A 19,308-nucleotide genomic window follows, 5' to 3' on the forward strand; every position below is an offset into this window, starting at 1 on the left:
TACCTGCAAGTGCAGGTCCTTGTCGATCTGTTAAGACATCAAAACCCAAAGTTTTCCACTCCAAACGCTAATTTCTGTGGAAATTATATCGTTAATTCTATAAGGCCAAAACCGTGTTAAAACTAGGATTTTCATCGAAAGGCTGGAAAAGAAGCGATACTTTGAACGCAAAGTGGTTTATTGCAATAAGTGTCTAATTTCTCGCGCGCTGATTGGCTCATTTTTATCATCAATAAGAGTACGGATGGATAAAATTTTAATTTATGCAAGCTTTCAAGTTCAACTTTCAGCTGTCAAACTGTCAACTTTTAACCAATGAGATATTATGGACTTTTTTAAGTAGCCAATCAAAAAGCGAGAAAAGCTATTGAAACTGTTCACGTCATTTTGAATAAAATTCACTTACTCACTCATTTATTCCCGGCATTTGACCATTTTGGGGTCTTGTAATTGTTAAAAAACAAATTGACATCAGTTTTTTTATGTGTCTGTCCTCTTATTGATGATCATAAATTTCGTCATAACATTGTCCAAGTTTACTGCGGAACCACTCGCCTCCAGCTAGTGGTTCCACAGCCACTTTGACAATGTTATGACGCAATTTATTATCAATATGAGGACAGACGCATAAAAAAATAAAATAAAGTAAGCAAAAAATGAAAACGAATTAAATAGGAGGAGACAAATCTAAGTGCCTCAGCTGCTGGTTCAGAGTTGGAATTTCTCATTTAATATACAGCGCCTCTTTTATCTTAACTAGAAAACTCGAGGCGGCGGAATCTAGAATCATGCTCATTCTCGCCTGGTTGTGCCAGCTGTGGCCTCGAACATATGTCTGATTCAACTACTGTTGGCGCGCGCGGGGGTCTTTTGTGTGTTCCAATATTCGAATTGTTGACGTAAATCTCATGGCGTAATTCTTTAACGTAATCATTTATACAGTGAAAATTCAAATGTACAACCGTCGAATATTTGCCACTGAAGATGATATAGGAATGTCAAAACGTGTTTTGTAAAAAGAAAAATGTTGTTTCCTTTTTGAAAACACGCAAAGCATTTTTTTCGGTGATCAACACGCTGCCGCTTATGTGTGCTTCAAAATGATGGCAAAAACAAGTGCAATCATCGAAGCCTTTATTCTCGTTATCATCTGTGCAGTTTCTATTTTTGGAAATATCACATTGTTTGTGATTCTCACAAGGAGAAAGACCCTTCGCACCATCGCTAATGGCTTTCTTCTCAACCTTGCCTTCGCTGATTTGCTCGTGTCAGTGTTAAACATGCCAATAACTGTGGTCACCATTGTCAAGCAGCGCTGGATATTTGGAGACAGAGCCTGTAAGCTCTTGGGATTCACTACAATGCTGTCGTTTGTTTCATCCGTAATGTCACTTGCTATGATAGCAATCAACAGATATTTTTACGTGGTGCGGTGGAAATCGTACCACTCCATCTTTACACCTAGAAGATCGGTGCTGTTTGTGGGAATTGTATGGTTAATGTGTGTGTTGTTATCCATCCCTCCGCTGTTTGGCTGGGCTGAATATCGTTATATTCCTGGCAAATCGTACTGTTTTGTATCCTGGTCTTCTGACGTGTATTACATGTATTTTATGTTAACGATATGTTTTTTCGGACCTCTATCTGTAGTATTTGTATCATATTTTAACATTCTAAAATTTACAAGGGAAGTGAAGCGGTCTTTGAATCGACATAGTACAAAGAAAAAATACCAAGAAGGTACAGAGACTGCTCAAGGGAATGCTATTCGTCTTAAAAAGAGAAGAAGAACGCTTTTCAACATGACCCAGGATGAAGTAAAAGTCACCAACACCTTACTGATAGTTGTTGCTGGATTCTTGGCTTGTTGGACGCCATTTGCAATTACTATGTTTATAGATGTTTACTCCCCGTTCTCGCTACCGCGGTCAGTTGATATCGGCACCTTGTTGTTAGGTTATGCTAACAGTATGTGCAACCCTCTGGTGTATGGGATCAGGAATCAGGCTTTCAGAAGAGAAATGTTTCGTCTTTACGCTGGCTGTGGTTCCAAGTGTCTAAGATCTCGTAGAGTATCTGCTGAAGTACGATCTTCAGTTCACAGGAGTACCACGCGTACGCAAGATCCAGAAGTGGTGGAAATGTCAGGAGATTTAGTAAAAACATCTCTTAAGAAAGCTGATACCTCCAAATCAAAGTCTGATTTTCAGGATTCGGAAAGCGCTCGAATAGCTTAGGAAGTGAATTAAAAAATTTCTCCGTATATCAGTGGTAGGTATGATCGCTGAGAGAAAACAACGAACAAATTTTTCCACTTGTACTTTCACTATGGAAAACAAGTTTTAATTTCTTTTAAGGTGGTTTCCAACTATGGCAATTAATATTGTCATTGGATCTGACGTTTCCCAGTTTACTAACTTTTTAGTAAAGCGAAAGCGAGCGAAATATTGATTCTTGTTGACCGACATTGCAATTTCTCCAAACCGAAGCCCTTTAGATATTACGTTTTAAAATCATTAGGCCCGTAGATTCTTTCATCTTAGAAAAGCTAACTTAGTTTTAGTGTCAAAGGATACATGTATACAAAAGTTTTTATTTATTGCATGAATAATCCACGGCCATCAACAGGACATCTGCTCTGTTTGGACAATAGCATTATTTTAGAATAAGAATTTTGTAAGGTGTCTGTAAACATAGAGCGGTTTAATTTTCAGTTGAGTATGGAAAGTAATCAGTCGCATTTGCATTGCTTTTGTTTTGCAGTGATTGACTTAAAACCTTGGGCTACTTTGTCGGCTAATTAGTGGTAGTGGTGGAAAACAAAAGATTTAAACAACTGGCTATGATTATGTATGAAATCCATAATAATCTTTCCTCATCCCACCTGAGGCGGATTTCAACACCTCAAATGTAAACGCACACAATCTTAGAATTTCTGAGATAAATTGCTATGTCCCCAGACCAAGAACGGAATATGCAAAAGGTAGCCTGCTCTACAGAGGATCTGTTCTGAGGAACAAGACTCCCTCGGAAATCAGACACCGGCCTAGTTTAAAACTGTTCAAGGTCATTCCCCGAAAAAAAAAACCGCCATTATGAGAGATTTTCACTCAAAGTTTGCCTGTTGCATGGCAGCTTATATCAAGAGAACTTAAATTTTGAAAGAAAAAAGGGGGCTCCAGGTATTCGTTTAGGAACAGGAAGACCGGCTTCAATAAACCCCATAATTCCTTAAATCATCTGCTTTTAGAAACGTTTATATTTGAACCACTCACTTTACGCTTTGTGAGAACAGAAAAATATATAGGGCGAACTTTAATCGAGAAATACAACACTGAGTGTATTGCTGGTTTTCAGTGTCACGCAATTCAAAATAGATCAAAATAAAAATCAAAACAGGTCGATAGATTAAGTCCAGAATCTGGGAAATGAAAGAAGGTAAATATGCAAAGACTCTCGCCAAAATTCTGGTCACAGAAATTTTTATTATGCGAGATATGGGAAGAAATTTTTTACCCAAATTTTTAGAGATTTGTATGGGGACGAACCGTATGGGCACCAACATGGCGGTCGGAAACCAACAAAAACATCTGTCACTGAGTTTTGCTACAAAACCGTGAATTTATCCCACGAGGAACTCTAAAACATTAAAATAATACTTTTTCTAAGACATGAACTGTTCAGATAGCCAAGTTCCCCGAAATAAGTCACTTTTTTAACCATCATGACAGCTCTCTAGGCCGTCAAGTAAATGCCGCGTAACGCAAAGGCTTAGAAATTCAAGCGTAGTGTATCACAAAATCAAGAACCATTTGGAGCGAAAATTTGTATGAATATTAGTTTTCAGCTGCTCTTATACATCATTTAAGTAAAATCTCAGGAATATCAATAGTTTTGTAGTTCAAATTTTGGTGATGTCATGTGAAAACCAGCTATTGCATCAATGTTAAGGAGCAATTTGATGTACGTTTCATGATAAAGACATACATATTTAGTCGATAGGGATTCAATATGTTCCAAGTACATAGTGTTCTCGAGGGCACATATTAACTTTTATCGCTGCTTTCAAACTAAATAAAAAAATCTTTAGGTCCTGGTACTCGCTTCCGCGAAAAAAGATGATTTGTCTCTTGCAAGCCAAGCCATTTAGAAAAAGCCCCCATTTTGTATATGTTGTTTAATCTCGTACCCAGATCTCTTGTGGGCGAAGTCAAGCATGCCGTTTAGAAAGAGCCCCCATTTTATATATGTTGTGTATATCCACGTTCTCGCGAGCGCGCGCTAATGACGCGAAAATCGTGCGCAGTAGGGATGCGTAATGCCATTCTGAGGAATAACCTCACTGAATGGGAAAGATTATTTTTAGTACACTATAAATTAGAGAAAGTTTCATTACATAGGTTTTTATTGTAGGCTAGTTAATTAGTTCGTTAGTTAATGTAATGCATGTTAGTTAATGCATTCCTGTTAATATAGTTAATTTATTCTTTGTAATTTTTTTACATGACTCCTAGTAGGAAGACCATTTTTATTGCAAGATTTCGTGTTTTAAATAAGATTGATTGATTGATATTCATGGCTATTTTCAACGTCGGGGAGATTCAATAATCATGATTCTCTGCCTTTGACATCGGTTGATATCAAGCTTCTCTTGTCATCTTGTCTAGACTAACTAAAGCTGAAAATTATGCATACCTCTTACTAACCGAGTTCGAGGTCCGTACAGCAATTTACAGATCGATTTTTTTCCCCTTCGATTTATGGCCCAAGCGCGAAGCGCGCGGGCCATAAATCGAAGGCTTCAAATTTCTGACGCACCTCGAAAGCAAAACGAGTCAATTTGAATTCGTTTTTAAGTCGTTAGCACGCTCGAATACTCAATTTAGAGTAAAAGAAAGTTTTAACCTTTTACTTGCGATAAAACACTTGGCGATAAGTCACGAAACAGTTTGGCAACAAAACCAACTTTAAATTTTAGCGGGCCGAACAGGAGAATGCGGCCCGCTAAATTGACCAATCACAGCGCGTGTACTAACTAAGAGATATTTAACAAATAAAAAAGCCTAAGCCGTGTTTTACATCGTGATAAAACACGAGGGGCATTTGAGAACACGAGGGAAATGTAGAAAATACGAGCAGCAGGCGAGTGTTTTCTACATTTTGGAGTGTTCTCAAATGTTCGGAGTGTTTTATCACAGACTGTGTAATACGCTGCTTAAGCTTCTTCATTTGCTTTATGATATAGAGGTAATGTGGCGAAAAACAATAAAACACGCTTTTTCTATGTTTTATACTCTGATAAACATGGGTTTTTGACCAATCAGAGCGCGCACAGGGTCCTATCCATATTATAAAATGGTATAATTTATGATAGCGATTTGGCCACGGCAAGACGTCTTCTTGGTTTTCAAAAAGATGGCTTTATTAATATATTGAAGCATGTTTGTAATTGCTCTGAATTTGAGTTGTGTATGCAAAATCGCGTAAATGGTAACATCTGCTTTCTACTGTATAAGGTTTCCTGAATACACAGTCTGACATATATTAATCAAGTTTTATTTAATTTTTACAGGGAATTCTCTTTTTGTTTCTCTTTTTGAAATGTTTACTCTGGAAAGAAATCAATTTTGATGTCAATAGGGTTAATTTAGCCTGACTTCAGAGTTCTGAATTTGAAGGTGACAGTTGGTCTTTGTCCAAAAACAAAGACGTTTGAATTTGTTGCAATCTTGTCACGAAAAAATTATAAAAGTAGCAAGCATCTGCCGCCTTTGTACCACTCGGTTAAGTTGTTATTCCACAGTTATAGTTTCTTTCGTACCCTCTGCATCGCCAAGTAATTTTATTTTCACTATTAACTAAGGAATATCACGATCAGTTCCACTAACTAGGCAGTTTTACCCCAGCAGGTGCTGTCGTGAAGTTGATTTTACCTTGCACCACAAAAAGAGAATGATTTCCCAGTGTATATGCACTTCAAAATGATAAATCAGTACCTTAAACATATATTTAAAGATTTATATTCTATGTTGAATGGACAACCTTTATGGCTCTTTCTCGATCTGAAAGTGACAATTTTATTTCCGAAAGCGGAAATAATCGACTGAGTCAGCACAAGAGGATTAATGCAATAATCGCAAGTAACCAAAGTTGTCTTATTTGTGCACCGGTACATTTGGAACTCGGAAATGAAAAGAATACTTTCCATTTAGTAACTCCCTGTGCTGTTACGTTCCTTAGGAAAAACGACATTAACATTAATAAAAACGTCAGCCTGACTTATCCTCATTATTATACCACCTGCAAAACAAAAACAAATTTGAATTTAAAGTGGCCTTTTAGTCACTGCACGCAAAGGATCGTTTCAAAATGTCGCTAACCTCAAGTTCAGTAATCGAATCCACCTTACTTGTTATTATTTGCACAGCTTCGATTCTGGGCAATATGACTCTGTTTTTCATCATCACAAGAAAAAGGCCCCTTCGCACCATCTCGAACGGTTTTCTTCTCAACCTTGCCTTCGCTGATTTGCTCGTGTCAGTGTTAAACATGCCAATTACTGTGGTCACCATTGTAGAACAACGGTGGATATTTGGAGATAGAGCCTGCAACCTTCTGGGATTCACTACAATGCTGTCGTTTGTTTCGTCGGTCATGTGGCTAGCCATGATAGCTATCAACAGATATTATTACGTGGTGCAATGGAAAGTCTACCCTTCCCTCTTCACACCTAGAAGATCGGTGCTATTCGCGGGAACCGTGTGGTTGATATCTTTGTTATTATCCATCCCTCCGCTGTTTGGCTGGGCTGAATATCGTTATATACCTGGCAAATCTTACTGTTTTGTATCCTGGCCTTCTGATGTATATTACATGTATTTCATGCTGATAATATGTTTTTTCGGACCTCTAAGTATTATGTGCCTGTCGTATTATAATATTTTGAAATTCACTAGAGAAGCAAAACAGCGTGTTAATCGTCACCGAGATGATGGATTATTACAACAGGAGACACAAAGAAAGCAAGAAAATAATACTAATGTTTATGAGCAAAACAGAAAGCGTTTACGGATGACTCAAGAAGAAGTAAAGATAACGAACACTTTGATGATTGTCGTCGCTTGCTTCATGGCTTGTTGGGCCCCATTTGCCATTACTATGTTTTTTGACGTGTACTATTCACGCCCGCTACCAAGAATAGTTGACATCAGCACGTTACTGCTAGGTTACGCGAACAGTATGTGCAACCCAGTTGTGTATGGAATAAGAACTCAAGCTTTTAGGAGAGAACTGGTTGGCTTCTATACTTCTTGCTTAGAAAAAGACAGAGTTGATGTTCCTAACAGTTTTCCTGTGAGCTCTGCAGCTGTTTGTGAAGGAGATACCCTAGAGACCCAAGAGACACCTAACGTCCCACGTGTTAGCCGCGAACAAAATCAACCGATAGAACTGAAATCATTGCATCTTGAAGCCAAATTTCCACGATTAAAAGAATTTCAGTCGATCAGCTGAAATGGTTTAAAAGTTTAGAATCTTGAAACATTAACTAATAATATTTCTTACTATTTGAAGCTTGTACCTGTTTCAGCAGATATGATACCGTCCCCTGTAAGATTCTGTAGACATTTTGCGTCTGTGTTTTATGTTTCAGTCTGTTATTTTGTAGTCCTTGATATTCACCTTTGAAAATTATACTAAAATTCGTCTCGGTGAATATTCACCAATGTTCACTGAGCCTGAGGCGAAGAATTGTTAAATATTTATGAGCAAAATAGGTCAATATAATAATGTATTATCGTTGTGATAATAATCATAAATTAAGTTTAGTTTAGTTTAGTTTAGTTAGTTAGTTTAGTTTAGCTTAATCTTTATTTGTCCACGGTAATTCTTCAGCTAAAAATATACCTGACAAATAATGCCTACGGGGATAAGTTGAATCAGAAAAGCCATTCACTTCAAACTGAATTCAGTTGTTCTCTCCACCCTGTTCTAAATATTTTTGATCTGAGCAAACCTATTTCGCCTTTAATAATGTTGCCATTACCCGATGTTTTTTTTTTCCCTAAAAAGATAATATGTAACTACAGGATAGGAACTTTAATTGCTATAAGATTTACAAGGTAGGAATGACCAAATAAATTAAGCGTTACGTTTGTTGACATTTCATTTATTAATGTAACGTTTTTTACATGTTTAGCACGTTTCTGAAGCATTCAGTATTATCACTTACTTTTTTTCTGATGTTTTTAACTATTTACGATGATAACAAGGTGAGACATTTACGATACGTCTATGGTAATTCATATCGATGTCGTACCAAGCAGAAGTAAATCTTTCATTTTATGAATTTTACACATTAAAAAACTGTCTTGTGTTACAAAAGAGATAACAATTTTTTATTAGGCTAAAAGAAGCAGTTAGCTCAGGCAAGCAGAGTATACCACCTTTGGATAGCACAGACACCGTGTGGTGCGAAATGTTTGCGGGAGTTTAATTTTGCGGATCGGGAATCTATATTTTTTGCATTTTGTTGGAACTGATTTTTGCAATTGTGAGAAACTAGTTTTTCGAGGTGGGCATCAATTTTTGCGATTGTCGCGATTGAAACCGCGTTTTTTGAGATATGACATTTTCGGGTTTTTATTTAATCAGACCGTACACAGTTATCAGTCACTCTGTTACAAGGCTCAAAATTAAGTCTTGTCACAATACTAATGTGGCAGATAGTACCTTCAGAAAATACTTTTTTGCAAACATTTTAGCAGCTACACCTGTAGTATACCATGGGCAGTTTCATCGTTTTATTTAAAGAGACGTTTTAATGTAAATAAATGGCATCGACAAGATTCTACATGTGGGGTTTGTAATTTTTGCGAATTTTTTTTTGTTTTTTTTTTTTTGCGAGAGCATTTTATTGTGGATCGTGGAAAGACTAAAATCGCAAAATTAGAACCCGAAAAGATGTAGTGCCACACGGTATTTATTTGATTCAGTTAAACATCTCAAACGTGACAGTAAAATGTATTATTGTTGCGGTACTGTTCGTTTGTTTTTCAGACATGGCAAATACTTGGAGTATAACTCGTTAAAACTTTTCCTAAATCCCGCATTTCTTACTCCATAAAATATCGGATTGAACATACTATTCGCATAACCTGCCAACAACGAACCAAAATCTACCCCCCGGGGGGTGGGTTGTGAATAATATACACTAAGAATCATGGTTATCGCAAAAGGAGCCCAACAGAAGACAAAACACGCCACGACAATGACTAGGGTGTGAGTTATTTTTGTTTCTTCAACCGACATTCGTAATCTAGGTATAGATCCTCCGTTTGGTGGCGCCAGATCAGTTTCTTTGGTGACATTAATTCTGTTTCTGAATGTGGCCAATCGTCTTTTGTGGTTTCTTGTAAATGATAATATCTTGAAATAGAACAGGGCCATGACCGATAGTGGACCAAAAAAACACGTAGTAATCATGAAATACATGTAGTGAACATCGGATTGCCAATAAACAAAGCAGAAGGACTTGCCGGGAATAAAACGGTATTCCGCCCAGCCAAGGAGAGGCGGGGACGCCAGCGCCAGAGAGGTTGTCCAAACTAAACCCAGACACAGCGAGCCTCTCGGTGTGGTGAAAGTTCTTTCATACGTCTGCCATTTAACGACGTAAAAATATCTATTGATGGCGATCAATCCTAACGAGCTGACGGACGAGATAAAAGAAGCAATGGTAACAAAACCAAAGAGAACGCACACCTTGCTACTAAACATCCACGTGTTGGATGCAACATTTATAAAAGTGACCGGCATGCTAGCCAGTGACACCAGCGTATCGGCGGCAGCGAGATTCAGAACAAAAACATTTGACATAGTCCTTAGTTCTTTTTTCCGCAACACAATCCAGAATAAAGTTCCATTTGCAATCAAAGCCACAAAGCAGATAATGGCTAGGACTGTTAATTCGACAATTGACGTGGCATCGTGACTCATCTTGTGGCATTCTGGAGATCCTGAACTGTACTTTCAGTCATAGCGTCTCCTTTCCAAGTGAACAAGATATCGAAGTTAAACGTGCAGATCTTACAGGTTCCTGTTTATTTTTCAATCACAGCAGATTTTAATAAACGACGTGTCGCCTCAGCAACTTTGATTTAGAAGCTGAGCTACATGTGAAGACGTTAATGTGTAATGTGTTGACATAAAAGCGGCAATTAGCTCGATAAATGATGGCGTTATGCTAGAAAGTAATTTACGAAAACAGCCGGTTTATAGTTTTGAATTTTTTATCTTCTACGTTAAAGCTTTTGAAGTTTTTCAATATATGGACTGCAGTTCATGGAAATCCACTTTTTTTTCAAATTCAATTATCCATGAATTCTTCTGACAAAATTGCGACATTTTGGCATGCCCCTATCATGACTTTTCTCTTTTTAAATGTAAAGGAAATTTGCTGACGCAAATCTCAAAACAGTGTGAGAAGGAGCAGATCAGTGAGAAAGTAATTAACATGAGAAAAACCTAGAAGGTTGTTTCTTAAAGCCATACATATTGCCTAAATTTGCATGTATATTGGTCGACACAAATGTCAGGCTGCATGGTGGGAAAGGACAATTTTTCTGCAGCTGTTCATCAACGGATGAGGAAGTGGCACTTCTCATTGTCCAACCTTAGTCTTTCCTTTCAAGCTTTAGAGCTAATTATCCTAATTTTTCTCAGATATAATGTCTGTTTTAGTTAGAGTTTGGATTTAAAGACAATTTTATTCCAAATTCTTTACATTTCTTGCATCCTTAGTCTGTTTTCTCATTTTCAAAATCAATATTAGTGCTGCCAGTAACGTTCTGACTTAAAGTTTCAGCCTGGTATCTCCATCTCGGCATTTTGGTTTAAGCATCTTTTGCTCTGAGTTTCTTAAAATTAATCACTCGGGATGTATATTATCAGAGTTAAGCTTAGATATTTGCTATTAAAGTTGCGTCGTTGTGTGTCCTCGTAATCCAATTGCTCATTCGGCCGTTTGCCTCACCTTCAAAGTTCTGTTCAGGAAGATTCTTGAATTTTTCAGCACGTGAGGTGTTTGTCGTAACATCATAGTTTGTCGATAACTTAAGTCAGTAGCAATAGCTTTGTTAGTATTTTCGTATTTTGAACTCATATATGCCTCATTTGTGATCACGTGATAACTAGCATGAACTTTGCTAATTACGCTAGATATCAAGCTGTAAAATTCGTGGACCGACCCGTTTCGAAAACGCTCAACATCTTTGTATATGAGAAGAGTGTATAAGGCCTGATTCCATCCAAAGCTTTCATTAAAAAAAAAAAAAAAAAAAAAACAGCATTCTGCGAATTAGGTTGTCTTCGAAGAGCGAGCCCACGATTTGCAAGCTGTCGCAATTCTCATCCCCAATTTCCACGCTCTCCGCTTGCAACGCCTGGAACTACGACCCCTTGGAGACCAAGACAAAAAGTGTTACATGAAGTAGTTGTTGGGGCTTTCCCAGAATCCTTGGGAGCAGGCATTAAAAAAAGCATGACTTTGTTAATGTCGTTCTTGTTTACTCGTCTCTTTGAGTATTGCCACCTTTCATATTGACAAACAAAAAGCACGACCCGAATTTTAAGACCCAGGTGTTCCTACGGGAGCCCGAGTAGTTATTCAAATTTAAAGAAAACGACTGATTTTCATGTAGATCTGCAGAGAGTACATAAGTAGAATCGACATGACAAATTTTTAGCCAATAAAGTCGAAGCACCTTGACAACTAAAATTTAACACAAAAATTACGAAAGAATGACAGGAATCGTCGCATATGTGTTATTAGAATAAGTAATCGCATGATTTTTCTCATACAATTTGAACGAAATAAGAACTCGTAAATTTTTCAAAAACTACAAATTGCACTCATACATCGTAAATTGAGCAAAGTCACTTATGCTTCCTAATTAAACTCCAAATTGATAACCTAATACAAATTAACTCCCTCGGCAAGTGTTGCAAACTCGCGTTCACTGAGAACAAGAAAAGTTTCACTATTGCTTATCGACAGAACAATAAAAGTGTAACCCATGTCACATTTTATTGAGCCTATATATGTTATTGAGCTGAACTGTATTTTGACGATTTCGGCCGTGCGAGAGGTTTCGCAGTTAAAGGCCCCATTTTGAAACAAGGCCGAAGGTATTGCGAGATAAAGAGTTTTTAAGGAAATTTTAGGATTTCGTAGTACGAAATTAGCTTGTTAATTAGAAACCTTCAAATATCAATTGAATGATTTTTCAAATGAAACTTGAAGATTGTGGCCAGGGTGAGAAACTTGTATTCACACTTTAAGTTTTCATGCACAGGTTTGAAAAATGGCGCCTACACATCATGTATGGGAAAATTTTCGGACAAATGGATGAGAAATGAAATATTCACTCCATATATTCCACAGTGCGGCCACAAACCTGACGTTTCATGAGTAAAATCATTGCTTTTACATCTTAAGTTTATGATTCATAAACAACGCTAAAATTGATTTTGACACATTTGTTTAGTATCAAGAGAGGATGAAGGGTACAATTGATCCCATATAATCCCCATATAGGCCTTGTTCCCTCTCAAGCTTTTTTTTAGATCACTCCAACTTTCGGAAATCCCACTAGGAATTTAATAATGTTATTTGATGCAGAAGAGAGATTCTACAAATGTTTTTTGAGTACGCAAATAGGCCATTTCCGAGTCTTCGTGTGAAACCAGTCTGATGAAAATCTTTTCCCCTGCAGGTTCATTTTCATGTATATAAATCAAACTCGTTTTCATAAGAAAGGTTTTGCAAGAGGAATCGTTTTGCAACAGGGGCACAAGTTAACTCGGAAATTTCCTATTTCCAATCGTTCCTTGCCACCCTCTTATGCTGAGCACAATCCTATGTATCTCTGCCCCCTCTCTTTCACTCTCTCTTTCGCCTCACCCCTATCCCCAATGAGATCAACTGAGAAATATATTTACTTTTCAGTTTTCATGAGGCCAACTTTGTCATGATTTGGGACACATTATCCATATCTCAGTTAAGGACGTTCGCGCGAAAATTTTCCAACATTGATATTTTTCCGAGACTTTTACCACTGTAAGATGATGAGTTAGTTATGTCAGAAATGTGAAAAAAATGAGGGGTCACCGACTTCGTTTTGGAGAGAGCATGCCTGGAAGAACACCCTAAATCTGAAAAAGTCGGGCTTCGTTAGCAAATAAGGCCACGGTGTCTGTAAGCCCCAAAATATTTCAACTAGATCTTTGAAGTGAAATGTACTCTGCCAAATATTGTTTAAGTCTACCTACCTATTAAGTAAATTTAGTCAACTGGGGAGGTTCCTTAAAGAACAAGTTCGCATTTAATGACCATAGTTTCACGCGCCTTGCAGCCGCCAGATGTCAGGATTCGATGTCCCGTGGACAGAAATCTTGAAATTTCTTTTAACTTGCCACATTGATTTTTCTGTTCAGTTTTAGACAATGTGGAGATAATTGTAAATAAAATCTGTTTCTGGGAAGAAAAGTAAGGGTCATCGAACGTCCAAGATCGTTAAATCCAAGCAAAGCTATAGCAAAGGCCATCTGTCCTATCATTATTTATTTTAGTACTTAGCGCGCGCTCTCATGCATGACGTGGCGTAAATTGAAACAGAAACTGAAACTGAACTGAATTTGCGTGCGTAGTAAGGATGCGCAGAAATAATAGCGCGAACGTCCTTAAGCCAATCATATGTTTACATTTCAAACCGTCTCTACATTCTAACTTAGACAACCTGTAGGTGAGAATCTCTGGCTAAGAGAGCGAGGCATTATTTTCCTAAGCTCTCCTTTTTACTAAAGAATGATTCGGAGGTGATGCAAAGGACATTATTTTGTGATATGAAATTTTGGGGCGTTGTAACTGAGGTACGTAAAAGCAGAAACCCGTAGATTTTGGGGAGGCTAGTAAATTTTCAATTTTATGGCTGTCTTGAAAGTTTCTTCAATGCAACAGAAAAACCACTTATACATGTATTCAGTTCTGTTCTGCTTTGCTTATTCTGCCGTTTTCTGAAAGCAAGTATTAAAGATGTCAAATTGCTAAACTTCTTCGCTTTTTCGTGCATTGCAAGCCAAGTTTTGTTCTATTTAACACGGTTAATCAGCATAGTTTAGTTAAGATGTCATATTGCTAAAACTCTTCGCTTTTTCGTGCATTGCAATCCATTTATTTATTCTATTTAACATGCATGATCATTCCGCATTTCAGCCATCCGTATATATAATTTATCAAAACAAATATTACTATTACATCACAGGAGGGAATCATACAAAGTGAAGGAACAAGACTTTTTGAATTATTCCTTTCAACAAAAATACTCCTTCGAAAGTAAACCTGTTCAACTTTCAGAAATAATTGTTTTCTTTTTCTAAAGCTTTTGATCCTCAGATTGCCTCCACAATAGCGTCACTTTTTTCTCTTTTCCGTTGGATATGGCAGCCCAAATAAGTCATACATTCATTAAAGAAGCAATCACGATCACCAATGTCGCACGAGTCTAAGGGACAGTCCAGCTGCAGGTCACAATGCTTTTCATAGTTCCCACAATAAGTCACACATGACAGCTGATGGGGAGGAATCCGATTGGCGGAAGACAGGGAAATAATCCCAAATATCATGACTGCAGAGAGCGTGGAGGATAGTTTCATCTGAAAAAATAAAGAAAGAAATTCCATTATTTAAAACGTTTTCTGAATTACTTGCAAAATTAAAGACTCTTTTGTTCATAATTTTATCCCGTCATCGTAACATAATGCCTCTACATTGTAAAGATAATTTAGATTTTGAAAGTGTTTGTGACTTACATCGGGGAGGTCTGGAACCCAGTATAGAAACATTTTAGGGACAAACATGATAACGAAATACAGGAATTTAAAGTAAGCGTTGCCTCAGTTTTTATTCCAACGATGCGATTCTAAGACAAATATCTGAAAACGTAAGGATAAAGAGAATAGCAGAAGAATCGCTCATCAACTCCAAGAACGAATGCAACTCCACGTGCGATAGTCACAAATTGCCGCGCACTCCCACTGAGATGGGGTATCTCCTGGTGACTTACATGAAGATAGAGAACATGTGGGCTATTTCAATGGTTTTTTACGTTAACAAAGTATCATTTTCAATACAGTGGACGACTGACGAGGCTTACATAGCAAGATATATTAAAAGGAAACATAAAAAACAAAAATAAATGAATCGAACTACCACGGTTTTCGTTTTCTTAATATAATTTTTCTTTTTAGATTTTTGAAGTGATTTTAAGTGCGTCGGTATGTGGATAAAAGCTGTGCTGCCTTGGTTTTCTCGTTGTGACTTACGGTTTGAGGGATAGTTTCTTATTTCGGCCCTTTGAAATATTCCGTGAAATATGGGCATCACTTCTGTTAGCCCTCGTGTAGCCGTATGGCTACTCAAAGGCTATCATTCTGCTTTCACAAAATCATAGTGTGTGGTTACTGAAATAAATGTGGCTGATACGGAAAGAAGTCATCTGCACGCCTCCATCTGCACGCCTTCACCTGCACGCTTCCATCTTCACGCTTCCGATTGGTTTATCAACAATGAAATTGAACGGTTGACGTTGTAACTTGCATATGTCCCGAGCCGTGAAACCCTCGCTATAAAGGAGAGCCGTATTTGTAGTTTGTGCACATTTCTTCTATTATTACCACCCCATAGCGATTTTAGTGCACGGTTCTACAAACCTTTAAAAAGTTAGCTGATCTGTTGTTCATGAAAACATCATGAAATAGAAATACCATAAGTTTGAATAAAAAGGAGCAACGGAAACTTGAATAAAGATAATAATTAGTATTAAAAACTGGATCAATGAATAATGCGATTCAAGAGTTTTCATTGGCTTAGCCATCGTGGTATATGAGCCATTATATCATGATCCACAAATATAGTAATTGTTGCTGTAATTTTTTGGGGTGGGTTTTTTTTCCTATTTTAGTTTAGTCCTCTATACTTTGGTGGCGTTTTTAATAAATCAATTACTCCACTCGCGCTTGTTGGATATGTCGATGATTGCAGTGATCACAACCATTTTATAACGATTTTAATGTCACTGTGAAAACGGTCTTTAAAAAAATTTCTGGCTCACCCTATAGCAGCGCAAACAAAAAATAAAAAATAAAAAAACAGTGGCATGGAAAAAAAATTAAATTTTATGGTAATGACAACATTGAATTAACATGGAAAACAATTACGGCGTATAAGGAATAATGTAAAGAAAATGTCTGCCTGGAGCATTTACAGGCTGTAATGGTTGACGCATTCTGTCAACAAGTTAGTAGTTGTTGTACCGTAAAACATGTGTATTTTGTGTAAACTATTTGGGAATACGCGGAGCAAATAGCGAACAGCGAGAAGTATTTCGTAACTGACAACAGCACTTGAAGAGAATAACTTACAAGCTGTCTAAAATGACAATTAACCAACTGAGTTTTTGTTGCCCAACATAGAGCGGATATTTGATCCTTATATTGGCCTACCAGGAGCAGGTTCTAAAGTGTGCCCAAGTTGACTAACAAAGCAAAAAACAAATTGAAGAGTAGATAAATGAAAATGTCATTTGTAAAACTTACCTTTGTTTAGATATGCTAGTCTTTCGTGAAACCTTTCTGGTCAGAAAGCATACGCGTATATACAAGAGTACTTCCCTAGGAATCAAACGCTTGTATTTAAACTATCGGACAGATTGAATGGCATCAAGATAAGATTTACTGAAAACTTCCCCCACATATATGATAACAAAAAACAATTTATTTTTTTTCCTTGTGAGCATATTAATTATACTTATCGCTACCAATCTTTGTTTTCACCATGTGGAAACGTTTTATTGTTTAAATTTTCCATTTTTTTGAAATCTTTTCTTACCCAGCAGCTGCCTGCTATACACACCGTGAAATAACTAATAACCACTGAAATTAAAATCTGTTTTGTTGTTAAAATCTGAAGGTTGTATATTGTGCTGCTATTACGGTTAAAATCAAAATGATTCCGTTAAAACCTCCCCCAAATCGGGAAAACTGGACGAGATCAAATGGTTGGCAATGTTGTAAATTAAACTAGCACTTCTTGTTTGTTCGTTTGTTCAATTAACTATTTGTCAGTAATGCCAGTAGCAAGATATACGTATTTGTTTTAAAATTAAACGCTCAAATAAATTATAGGTTGTAGGTCGTTCGCAGGGAAAACACTGAATCTTCCCTTCGTCTTGAAATTTAAGTGCAGAAAGGAACTGTAGATCAGGACAAAATATGAGAACGTAGATATGCAGAGCAAAACTGAAAAGTAAACTCTTGGCTGATAGAGAAAGGCTTCATCGATTTATGGAATTTTAATTAAACGTGAATGAAAATAATACTGATTGCCGAGATGTACAGCGCATATAGAGAACAGGTTGGCAACTGCTGGCTAAATAAAAAATACAGATTTATGATATTGAACAATCGAAAGATATTCATCTATCAATGACTATCTCTTTACATTTTAAAAGGAAACCGTCAGATGGCCTAAAATCCAAGCCTTTTGTTTGTGTTAATTAAAGGACGGAGAGGCGTGAAAAAGTTAACAGATACATTCTACATAAGGATGCGGCAGAGGAACATTCAAATTTAACTTACACCTTAACTTGGGCCTCACAGGCAACGATCAAAATCACTGAAGATAGCAAATTTAACTTAAATTTGAAGCGCATGTGAACTCGCAATTGCCCTTGCTCGTAGTTACGTCCCAAATTTATATATTGTGGAAACTCATGACGCCCCGTCCACGCGTATCCGGTTATGAAAACGGAGATCTTTTTTCCTCCGTTTTCGAAAAATACGCTTCCGCACGTGGCGTATTCTAATCGGTTTGCCCGCCGTCCCCTACAGAGCATGCGCAATGCCTTTTTACATATAAGCCCGCATGCTGCGATTGGCCCCACTTTACTCTACCGTTTATTCTCGTTCGAAATCATAAAACATGTAAGATTAGCTATATAAAGTCCAGAAAATCCAAGGCCAAAAGCAAAGTTGACTTATTCGTTTGCACAGAAGGCGAGTTAGAGCTTTATTTAAAGTATATCGAAGGGCCGGGCCACCCAAATACAAATATTAAAATTGAAATAAATTAACTTGATTAAATATCGCAACACATATCAGTTATGGAAACTGACGTGTGCTGCAATATCATCGTTGTCCTCATATATAAACAATAATTTCACTCTATGTAAAGCTTTAATTGATTTTTCTTATTTTATTTTCTTATGTATTGCATATAAAATTTGCGACAAAAAGATCATTTCTGCAAATGAAACACTGACTGAAATTCATACGACCTCGATCGTTCTTGATCACGGTTTTGTTTGTTTGTTTGTTTGTTTGTTTTTTGGTCTCTTGATTAACTTATTGCCATTTTAAACGTTTTATTTGCCTGCCGCGCTGTTCAACAAGATCAGTATTTAATTTTATACTTCACTTTTTATTTCACCAAGTATGTCGATAATATGGAAATACCCTTTAAAAGCATGTGTCATTTCAGTACGTGGGTACGTGCATGTTTCTTAAGAATCGAGAAACAGCCTGGGAATTGACAGCATATGGTCAATATGCATTTTTGCAGCGTGTTCAGTCGCTAATAAGGGAAGCTTTGTAGTGCAAACCAACTGAAAATAGTCCATGAATATCTTGATAAATGAAAGTCACATGCGGGTTTATATCTTTTACGATGACCGCGAAGGCTACATTTCTGGCTCTTTCGACGGCGCTGGTTGGTGAAAAAGGCAAAGCAAAGGAGTCGACCTCGAGGAGACAGGGTAGTTAAGATAGTATAACATAACTCAATAATAAAATTAATACGGATCGAAATCAAATAGAACAGAGCCTTCTTGACGGTTGGGTGCGCTGGCAAACATTGCATGGAGTGTCTGTCAAAGAACTATGTGTAACCTAGTTTACTGATCACGTACGCCCATGGGCTGAAATAGCATGCAATGCAAATATGCGGCAACAAAATCCGTATGCCAATAAAACTTTATAGCTTACCGTGTGGCACTGAATTTTTGTGGTTTCTAATTTTTGCGATTTTTGCGGTTTTTTCCACGAACAGCAAAAAAAGGTTCCCGCAAAAAAAAATTCCCGCAAAATTTCTCACCGCAAAAATTTACTCCACTAGGCAAAATTATATCTACAAACATCACATGTAGAATCTCCTTGATGTCATTTATTTGAAACGTCCCCCTTCGTTTAGAAAGA

General features: G+C 37.2%; 3 protein-coding genes and 1 long non-coding RNA gene across 4 annotated transcripts; 2 read left to right on the forward strand and 2 right to left on the reverse strand.

Annotated features, from left to right (window-relative positions):
• The first annotated feature begins 1,100 nt into the window (after nt 1-1,100).
• On the forward strand, nt 1,101-2,319 carry LOC110054138 (G protein-coupled receptor 161B-like). The gene has a single exon (XM_020760470.2). The coding sequence runs from the start codon at nt 1,101-1,103 to the stop codon at nt 2,235-2,237; it is 1,137 nt and encodes a 378-aa protein (XP_020616129.2). The 3' UTR covers nt 2,238-2,319.
• Nucleotides 2,320-6,341: 4,022 nt separating this feature from the next.
• On the forward strand, nt 6,342-8,851 carry LOC110054149 (G protein-coupled receptor 161B-like). Its single transcript, XM_089273077.1, has one exon. It carries the CDS (start codon nt 6,370-6,372, stop codon nt 7,510-7,512), a length of 1,143 nt encoding a protein of 380 aa, XP_089129203.1. The 5' UTR covers nt 6,342-6,369; the 3' UTR covers nt 7,513-8,851.
• Nucleotides 8,852-8,903: 52 nt separating this feature from the next.
• On the reverse strand, nt 8,904-10,072 carry LOC110054224 (5-hydroxytryptamine receptor 4-like). The gene has a single exon (XM_020760579.2). The coding sequence runs from the start codon at nt 9,994-9,996 to the stop codon at nt 9,025-9,027; it is 972 nt and encodes a 323-aa protein (XP_020616238.2). The 5' UTR covers nt 9,997-10,072; the 3' UTR covers nt 8,904-9,024.
• A 4,136-nt stretch (nt 10,073-14,208) lies between these two features.
• On the reverse strand, nt 14,209-16,777 carry LOC110054106 (uncharacterized). The gene is made up of 2 exons (XR_002297190.2): nt 16,654-16,777; nt 14,209-14,712 (listed from the first exon to the last, which is right to left on the reverse strand). It is a non-coding gene; the product is annotated as an uncharacterized LOC110054106 (long non-coding RNA).
• Nucleotides 16,778-19,308: the final 2,531 nt, after the last annotated feature.

The sequence above is a fragment of the Orbicella faveolata genome, unplaced genomic scaffold, assembly GCF_042242905.1.
Source record: "Orbicella faveolata isolate gen_17 unplaced genomic scaffold, um_ofav_v1 contig_1, whole genome shotgun sequence".
Classification (NCBI taxonomy): domain Eukaryota; kingdom Metazoa; phylum Cnidaria; class Anthozoa; order Scleractinia; family Merulinidae; genus Orbicella; species Orbicella faveolata.

Excerpts from the sequence above, each read along its gene's own strand:
- LOC110054138 (XM_020760470.2), top strand. The coding sequence starts at position 1,101 with ATGATGGCAAAAACAAGTGCAATCATCGAAGCCTTTATTCTCGTTATC.
- LOC110054149 (XM_089273077.1), top strand. The coding sequence starts at position 6,370 with ATGTCGCTAACCTCAAGTTCAGTAATCGAATCCACCTTACTTGTTATT.
- LOC110054224 (XM_020760579.2), bottom strand. The coding sequence starts at position 9,996 with ATGAGTCACGATGCCACGTCAATTGTCGAATTAACAGTCCTAGCCATT.